Below are 9,761 nucleotides of genomic sequence, written 5' to 3' on the forward strand. Positions count from 1 at the left end.
GAGGGTTTATTCCAGGTCTTTAACGGTTTCCAGAACTTTTTGGGGTTAGACCCACGGAGAGAGGGCTGCTCCTTAAAGTAACTAACTTTGGCCTTCCGGATAGCCTGAGTGCAGTTATTGCTCATTTGCCTGAACGAGAGCCAGTCAGCCTGAGTATACGTGTTCCTGAGCCTTTCGCCAAATGGAATTCTTGAGGTGGAGTAACTCTGCCAGATCACGGTCCAACCAGGGGCTGAACCTGTTTTTAATTCTCATTTTCTTTATGGGTGCGTATTTGTTAACAATACCACTGAAAATGTAAAAAAAAAAAGGCCAAGCTTCTTTGACAGAGGGAATCAAGCTGATTCTATACCATGCACATTTCCAGATCAATCAGCAGTAATACAATCAAGGCACGGCAGTGGACAGGGAGAGCTCTTCAGTGTTGATTTGTAACATTTGAATGTGCATTAGATGGCAAGATCATATTGTACAGCAATTTCATCAAGTAACATGAATACAAAGCAGGGGAGAGGTGGTTAGAATAGGATGGGAGGCCAAGAGTCCATGTAACCAACGTCCCGAGTCTGGGAACAAACAGTCTGTCCCATGGTTGGGTAAACAAGCAAGTTCATAGTCAACAATGCATGCAGGAGTCATAAGGCAAATAGCATAAAGCACAAGAGAAAAATATAACGAATTAGGGCTAGCCATTGTAAAATCACAGCCACTTGCCCCAGCAGTGCGTGTGTGCTGCATTTAACTATTTGATGACATGAACAGGTTTTGGTTGTGCATGTGACCTGAGGCATACAATGTATCGACTGAATCCTCAAATGAAACACTGAATGGAACCAAATGGAACAGTAATGTCAGTGGATAGAAGCGGCAACAACGTAACGGTCACGTTCCTCTGGCCCAGACACTGCATGCATCAACCAATGGTCATCGACCTTCAGATTCCAGTAACATATGAACAAAACTATAAACGCAACATGCAACAATTTTTATTTTTTTACTGAGTTACAGTTCATATAAGGAAATCAGTCAATTGAAATAAATGCATTAGGCTCTAATCTATGGATTTCACATGACTTGGAATACAGATATGCATCTGTTGGTCACAGATACCGGAACAAATATTTTTGTTCAGTAGTTAGCTAGCTGATACGTTAAATACCTATCGATGCTTTGTAAGAGCTGTCAGACGGGGACTGCGCCTTTAAAATGAGCCCTGGCCTCGTCACTGTCAACGAAAACCCGGAAATCAGGCACCAAAAAAAATCAAGTTGTATTGCGTTTTCAGTGGATTCGATTACTTCAGTTGGGTGACAGGCAACAGAAGTTACAAACCATGTTAGTTGCTGCATCTACCTATTGAAAATACAAGCCGAACTCAGGTGTAAGAGAACAACGGATTTTAGATAAGGAAGAGTAGCCTAACCATCGATAGATTCATGATATCGATAAATGTTCAACTCCAATGAAGCAAGCCTAAGGATGACACTAGACTGATCGGATACCGAGGATAGATCATAACAGGCCTCATTGAAAGATGGGTTTGGCATGTAGAAGTACATGTTACCATGAAAGGGTAGAGTATAATTTGTATAAATGCCAAGGGGGGGCTTAGGGTAGTCTAGGTACTATTATTTAGGAGTCGAGGTAGGGCGTTGCAAATACAAGCTATAACAATACTATTATAAAAGAAATGTGCAACGTCTGGTGCAATACTGCGAAAACGTCCAAATAAGACGCTAAACTGAATTGCGGACTCTAACCATTTAATAGGTGCAGTTGCACTATAAGTTCAGTTCGGGGACTGACACGTAGCTGTAGATAGGGCCAACAGGGAACGAACAGCTGCCGTCAGTTTCAGTTATAGAGATACTGGTCTTTTTCATTCTAACCGTGTTTTAGAAAGCTTTGTTATGTCGAGAACTAGCCGACGGTACAAGCCTTTGCAGGCGAATAACGGTGCTCTCCCTGGTTGCAACTCGGTTCGGATGCCCCGTGCTCGGGTACTGGTCTTCTGTCTCTTGGGTGTGCTGACTCTTGCTATGGTGTTGGGCTTATATTTGTCCAACGAAACGAGCAGCAATCGCAACAACAGAATCCCCGTCGTAGATTTGGCAAAAGACAGGGTAAGGAACTCAACTCAATCAATTACTGTACTATTTACAGTTGCGGGAGGGATTGTTGTTCAATTACAGTTGGCACACAGTATGGTGTCACTGAGGGCATCAGTGATTTTGAGGTTTGTTATTGTGTGTTCTATTCCATTTGTGTTCATCTCTTGCTCTCTCTACCACCCACCCACCCACTCATTCCTCTGCTTCTCCAGTTATCCCATAAGGCCAGTAAGTCTTCTCCATCCCAGGTGCGACGGCTGGTGTCCCAGGTAGACGGGTCACGCCTGTGGGAGACTCACCTTCGGCCCATCCTCATAGAGAGACTCCCGGGAACCCTGGGCAGCCAGGCCGTACGCCAAGTGAGTGGATCAGGTAGACTAGGTGACAATAATGATGGTGCATTTACATGGTGTGTTTCTCACAGCACTTTCATGTAGGAAAGAGTATATCATTTCTAGTTAAAGATCTAACGAAATGCCTCTAGTTCACACCCTTTTCTCATTTCTTTATATCAGCACATCTCCTCCACCTTGTCCTCCCTCTCCGCTGGCTGGACAGTAGAACTTGACTCTTTCCTGTCGCCAACGCCACGGGGTCAGGTCACCTTCTCCAACATCATCGCGACCCTTGACCCCGGGGCCCCTCGCAGGCTGCTGCTGACCTGCCACTACGACTCCAAGGTCCTGCCCCCGGACCCCCGCGTCCCAGAGAGGGTGTTCCTGGGGGCCAGCGACTCTGCGGTGCCCTGTGCCATGATCCTGGAGCTGGCTTCTGCCTTGGACGCCCAGCTCAAAGCTCTCAATCAGCAGGTACTATGTCCAATTTATTTCCAGGGACTGCATCTTATGTCTATTTATCTATCAGTTTAGTCAGTATAAGAGATTGAGATAAACAGTTAAATGTTCAAACAGACCTGTCCCAAGTTGGCAGCAAACAAAATGCAGTAGCGCAATGAGCCTAACAATGTGTTACCAGGCATTGTGGTCACAACAATACATGTCTGATTTCCCCGCTTAGAATATATATATTTTTTTTACACAGCATGAGAACCCTTCTCATTCTAAGGGCAGCAGGCAGTTTACTCAGACACACAGAATAAAATACTGCAATGGAAAGAACAGAGAACTGGTGAGGGAGAAAAAGAGGTGAGGTGAGATGAGATGCTGAGTAACTGGGTTTCTCTCCCTACTCTCTATCCCCTCTCTCTCTCTCTCTCCCTCTCTCTCTCTCTCTATCCCCTCTCTCTCTCTCTCTCTATCCCCTCTCTCTCTCTCTCTCTATCCCCTCTCTCTCTCTCTCTCTCTATCCCCTCTCTCTCTCTCTCTCTATCCCCTCTCTCTCTCTCTCTCTATCCCCTCTCTCTCTCTCTCTCTCTATCCCCTCTCTCTCTCTCTCTCTCTATCCCCTCTCTCTCTCTCTCTCTCTCCCCTCTCTCTCTCTCTCTCTCCCTCTCTCTCTCTCTCTCTCTCTCTCTCTCTCTCTCTCTCTCTCTCTCTCTCTCTCCCCTCTCTCTCTCTCTCTCTCTCTCTCTCTCTCTCTCTCTATCCCCTCTCTCTCTCTCTCTATCCTCTCTCTCTCTCTCTCTCTCTCTCTCTCTCTCTCTCTCTCCCTACTCTCTATCCCCTCTCTCTCTCTCTCTCTCTCTGCAGTGTAGAATATAAAGTGCTGACTGTAGCCTTGCAGAGAGCAGCCCTGTTTTTAGCAGCAGACTCCATCCTCTGTTTAGCAGTGTCTCCCCCCCCCCCCCCGGAGACTAAATTTGGTAGTCAGAAATACACGCAACCACACACAGCCGAACTGCGACATCACTGCAGCCTCACACAAAAAGGAAAATAAACCGTTGTTGTTGGGAATTGAGATGTGATGAAATTACATTGCCTTGGTCTTTACTTGGCTACCAGTTCACCAGTTGGCACAGAGCAGAAAATTCTCACCACTTTCTCCGTCTTCTGCGATTAAACCCTACCTCCTCCCTCCGTCTCTGTGCTGTAGGCATCTGCTGTAACCCTCCAGCTAGTGTTTTTTGACGGAGAGGAGTCGTTTGAGGAGTGGACAGCCACAGACTCTCTCTACGGATCAAGGCACCTGGCAGAGCGCATGGCACACACACCCCACCCACTAGGCTCCACACACACCAACCTGCTGCAGGCTGTGGTAAGACACCTTTGCGTGCACATTAAAATATGGCATCCACTCACTCTCACCTCCCTCCATTTTAGGATCTCTTTGTTCTACTGGACCTGCTTGGTGGTCCAGACCCTTTGATTGTAAATCACTTTGACAACACTGCCCGCTGGTTTGACCGTCTCATCGCTGCAGGTAACATACACACCCCAGGGAGGGTCAGTTCCCTTGTTGTCGTTGTCTTTCTGCACTCTGTGCTTTAACCCTCCTCCATCCATCCATCCCTCGCTCTCTCAGAGAAGAGGCTGCACAGGCAGGGTCTGTTGACCTCTCACCCCTCTGAGCAGACCTACTTCAGGAAGGACGTGTACCTGGGCCCTGTGCAGGATGACCACATCCCCTTCCTCAATAAAGGTGGGAGGTTGTGCTTATATACAGATAAACTGACATACAGTCGTGGCCAAAAGTTGAGAATGACACAAATATTAATTTTCAAAGTCTGCTGCCTCAGTTTGTATGATAGCAATTTGCATATACTCTAGAATGTTATGAAGAGTGATCAGATGAATTGCAATTAATTGCAAAGTCCCTCTGTCACGCAAATGAACTGAATCCCCAAAAACATTTCCATTGCATTTCAGCCCTGCCACAAAAGGACCAGCTGACATGTCAGTGATTCTCTCGTTAACACAGGTGTGAGTGTTGACGAGGACAAGGCTGGAGATCACTCTGTCATGCTGATTGAGTTCAAATAACAGACTGGAAGCTTCAAAAGGAGGGTGGTGCTTAGAATCATTGTTCTTCCTCTGTCAACCATGGTTACCTGCAAGGAAACACGTGCCGTCATCATTGCTTTGCACAAAAAGGGCTTCACAGGCAAGGATATTGCTGCCAGTAAGATTGCACCTCAAGAACTTCAAGGAGAGCGGTTCAATTGTTGTGAAGAAGGCTTCAGGCCGCCCAAGAAAGTCCAGGACCGTCTCCTAAAGTTCATTCAGCTGCGGGATCGGGGCACCACCAGTACAGAGCTTGCTCAGGAATGGCAGCAGGCAGGTGGGAGTGCATCTGCACGCACAGTGAGGCGAAGACTTTTGGAGGATGGCCTGGTGTGAAGGGCAGCAAAGAAGCCACTTCTCTCCAGGAAAAACATCAGGGACAGACTGATATTCTGCAAAAGGTACAGAGATTAGACTGCTGAGGACTGGGGTGAAGTCATTTTCTCTGATGAATCCCCTTTCCGATTGTTTGGGGCATCCGGAAAAGAGCTTGTCCGGAGAAGACAAGGTGAGCGCTACCATCAGTCCTGTGTCATGCCAACAGTAAAGCATCCTGAGACCATTCATGTGTGGGGTTGCTTCTCAGTCAAGGGAGTGGGCTCACTCACAATTTTGCCTAAGAACACAGCCATGAATAAAGAATGGTACCAACACATCCTCCGAGAGCAACTTCTCCCAACCATCCAGGAACAGTTTGGTGACGAACAATGCCTTTTCCAGCATGATGGAGCAACTTGCCATAAGACAAAAGTGATAATTAAGTGCCTCGGGGAACAAAACATCGATATTTTGGGTCCATGGCCAGGAAACTCCCCAGACCTTAATCCCATTGAGAACTTGTGGTCAATCCTCAAGAGGCGGGTGGACAAACAACGACCCACAAATTCTGACAAACTCCAAGCATTGATTATGCAAGAATGGGCTGCCATCAGTCAGGATGTGGCCCAGAAGTTAATTGACAGCATGCCAGGGGGGGATTGCAGAGGTCTTGGAAAAAGAAGGGTCATCAATTAAAAGCCTTTGACACTTATGAAATGCTTGTAATTATACTTCAGTATTCCATAGTAACATCTGACAACAATATCTAAAGACACTGAAACAGCAAACTTTGTGGAAATTAATATTTGTGTCATTCTCAAAACTTTTGGCCATGACTGTACTATCACAACACTGCATCACCTCGGCTGATGGGATTTTGTCTTAAGAAATCATTCAAATCCTGCATTTCTTCTTTCTTTCTTTCACACAAACTCAGGTGTTCCTGTGCTTCATGTCATTGCCACCCCCTTCCCTCCGTTCTGGCACACGCTGGATGACACGGAGGAGAACATGCACCGACCCACAGTGGAGAACCTCACCAAGATCCTGGCTGTGTTCCTGGCTGAGTACCTGGGCTTTTAACCACACCTGGACCCACCATTGGACTGGTCCCATAAACGAGAACCAACAGATTACATGGACACCTTTTTAACCACAGTGTAGGAAATACAGACAGGGGTTTGGGGCAGTTTTGCCCTGACGTTGCAAAAGACTAGGAGAGATAATGTTCCTGTCACTGGACAGGTTCCATCCACCGAAACCAACACTCATAGACAGGTTGATCTGAGAGCAGAACTACCATCAAGTTAGACTGGATGTAGGCAGCTTGTATCACAGGAAAACCCTTGACGCTACACGTTCATGAAAAATAACTGGAAGAGGCCTTTCTGTGGATTTTAATATTCTCATCGGCTCGTTTTTTTTAAAGTCTTAAGGTGAAAGAAAACGCTAACCTAATCCTTTCTTTATGCTATATGATCATCTGTTGTGATTTTCCAACACTCAGTGAATATCAGATTTTAGACTTGATTTCATGAGCTGACATTGAAGGTTATATTCATAGAGCATGGCAGTGACTGAAAAACTTGACGAAACATGAAAATGGTTGTCAATGCCTTTGGTTGTAATATCACTGGATATCTTCTGTATGCATTACCACTCCCCAAGAGGTTTCCGGCCAGTCTTGGTTTAGCCACGGAGTTGTATTTCATATGTCTCATTCAGCACATCTTACCAGAGCGCTGATTTCAAAAAACGGCTTAAATCAGGAAAACGGGGAATGTTCAAACACCTTATGGTGTAATTCTGGGGCTGGGCGAACATAATTTGTATAAGAACACAGCTGAATCAGAAACGTCAGAATGTAAGAGGCTAGATTGCCTCTGCGGCAGGCAGGCAGCTTACGTACACACACTGGATGATGTTGTTTAAGCTCAGTGAATAGGAATCATCTCACACCCGTCCCTATGGGACATACAGACAGAAGACTACAGTGAGAGAGGCTGTGTGCTTGTCCTGGCTGTACTTACATTTGGCTGTGGTTTCTCTCAGCTGCAACCTGGGTTGTGTTCAGGAAGCATGATCTGGGAGCACATTTTTTTTGAACATATTGTTTATTCGCAAATGCTTCAAGTGCTCGTCAATGATTAGGTCTGATGACACATTTCTGTTTTCAATTAAACTACTTAAAAACATTTTTTCTTTTGACTTGATTTAACACAACCTACAATGTTCGGTACAGGATGTCACGAATCCATCATGAAACTACAAAGCTAAGTTACTCAAAATATTGAATGGTCTTACATACATTTCTGGCAAGACAAGTGAATAGTGCCTATGAAGTGAGCATACTATACATGATGGCTCAGGTAGTGAAGAGATTCAGTTGTCCCCCCACCCATGTGGCTCAGAAGTGGGGGCTGGGGGCAGGAGAAGAGGGGACTGGGGCTGGCTGGAGGTAAACGTCCATTGTCAGAGAAAGGGTGGGCCTTTGGGTATACTGCTCCTGGGGTTCTATTGGAGCCAAGAGGTGGTCCACAACCTTTCTGTTCCCTAAGAGGAGAGCGAGCACATCAGTTCCCTGGTTGTGCCAGAAGAGGGCAGTGGTAGTCCACTGCAAAGCTGTAAGCTAAATGAGAAGTAGTCCAGTCCAAAAAAAAAAAAAAAAGATCGACTGCCAGACAATAGAAATTAAAGGAGGGATGAACATTTAGAAACTCCTTCAGAACTATTTCTCGTGAAATGTATTAGAAGGAGAAAGTGAAGACTCAACCGGTAGTACCGTGAGCTGCTCGGTCTCGTTGCCGTCTGTTCTTGAACCAGTTGCTCACCTGGGTGGCGGTGAGACCGGTGGCGGCCGCAAGCGCTCGTTTCTCACGTGGTGAAGGGTAGGGTTTACAGTAATACCACTTCCACAGCACACTCCGGGATTTCTCCTGTAAAGAGGAACATTAACCTCAGATTTATGAAACAAGTAGATTCATGATTTAAAGTTCATGGTAGCAGTAAGAGGCCTCTGCTCCTCATCTCCTTCCCTTCATCTGCACTGATATGAGGGAAGTTACATCCATCACATTGCTTTGACCGGTCCTGTGAAGACAGGTGTTCAGTGCATTTGAAGCAGACTGAGTGTAAGACACTTTAGGCTTAATATCCAGGTAGAAAGTCCCTTTTGTCTTGACATACTCCATCTCGACTCCACAAGGGCCTTCCTCCCCTCATCATTTTTGTCTATTCTAAACTCAGATGCAACACCTAATGCATTATAGACAGCTTAATTAAGGACCAGGTCCTAGGGCCCTGGGGACATTTAGTTTTACAAGAAGCAAAAATGCTGAGGCAGTATAATAATGAAATATAGTATTAATATCTGCTCAATCAAACCTAGCAGATTTAATTCACTTCACCTTGAAGCAGTAGCTGGTCTCCTCTCCATCCCAGATGGTTCTTGGTAGGGGAAACTTACGGCGTACGCGGTACTTCCCCACAACCCCAAGGGGGCGCCCTCTCTGGCACTCGGCCTCCAGGTAGTGAGCCCTCAGCCAGAGCTGCTGCAGCAGGGGGTGGCTGCGATTGGAGAAATGGAAGCTCTCCAGGAGGGCATAGAGGTCCGAGAAGCGCCCCAGGTGGAAGGCCACGGCAGCCCGCGCCTTCAGGATGCTCTCCAGACCCCCCGGGCAAGAGGAGGAAGAGGGGGGGAGAGTGCGGAGGAAGTCAGTCAAGCGCTCCATGCGTCCGCTCTGCAGAAGGACCTCGCACATACATGCCACCTGTTCTACCGAGAAGACCATCGCCATGGAGATGGAGCCCATGCACACCATGAGGTCAAAGGTTAGTTGGCCTACCTCTGTGGCCTTTCACAACTCTCTCAGTGAAGGGAAATGTTTTAGAGAGCTGCTGTTGAGTGAATAAGTCTGTGTGAACGTGTGTTTGTGTAATATCTCTCAGAGATATATATATATATATATATCTCTCTCCGGTCCCCGCCCTGGCGATGTTGAACTCACAGGTAACCTGAGAGCATGGGGGTTACAAAAAGTCACACACACACCGGATTGTACTCAGCTGTGTACCCATTCATCCAGAGAGAAAGCAGGATTGTGTTGTTCAAACAAGAGTATTTAAATCTAATTTACTAACCAAATTGCAAAAGCGCTTCTAAATGTGATTTGGTAGTGTAAGCACTCCTCAATAGTTTGATCCCTTGACCCCTACAAATCTCACATGGAGATTTAAATAGAGAAGCGTTCACATTCACAAAATTCACCCAAAACAAATGTATTCTAAATGTAGTTTATTAGAATATCACAATAAAACTGTATATAAAAAATAAAATAACTTTAAGTACAAAACCAACCTCTCAAAAGAGGACAAGACAGACGTTTAAAAAAAAGAAAATCAAATAGTCCCTTTATTCGCTATTAAAAAGTAC

General features: G+C 45.9%; 2 protein-coding genes across 2 annotated transcripts; one reads left to right on the forward strand and one right to left on the reverse strand.

The window, feature by feature from the left end:
* Positions 1 to 1,163: 1,163 nt before the first annotated feature.
* On the forward strand, positions 1,164 to 7,524 carry qpctla (glutaminyl-peptide cyclotransferase-like a). The gene is made up of 7 exons (XM_029714520.1): positions 1,164 to 2,123; positions 2,324 to 2,470; positions 2,627 to 2,920; positions 4,104 to 4,265; positions 4,331 to 4,430; positions 4,533 to 4,649; positions 6,267 to 7,524. The coding sequence occupies exons 1-7, from the start codon at positions 1,911 to 1,913 to the stop codon at positions 6,410 to 6,412; spliced, it is 1,179 nt and encodes a 392-aa protein (XP_029570380.1). The 5' UTR covers positions 1,164 to 1,910; the 3' UTR covers positions 6,413 to 7,524.
* Positions 7,525 to 8,060: 536 nt separating this feature from the next.
* Positions 8,061 to 9,141, reverse strand: LOC115162969 (homeobox protein six1a-like). Its single transcript, XM_029714521.1, has 2 exons — positions 8,737 to 9,141; positions 8,061 to 8,265 (listed from the first exon to the last, which is right to left on the reverse strand). The coding sequence occupies exons 1-2, from the start codon at positions 9,139 to 9,141 to the stop codon at positions 8,098 to 8,100; spliced, it is 573 nt and encodes a 190-aa protein (XP_029570381.1). The 3' UTR covers positions 8,061 to 8,097.
* Positions 9,142 to 9,761: the final 620 nt, after the last annotated feature.

Source organism: Salmo trutta, chromosome 26 (assembly GCF_901001165.1).
Source record: "Salmo trutta chromosome 26, fSalTru1.1, whole genome shotgun sequence".
Taxonomy (NCBI): domain Eukaryota; kingdom Metazoa; phylum Chordata; class Actinopteri; order Salmoniformes; family Salmonidae; genus Salmo; species Salmo trutta.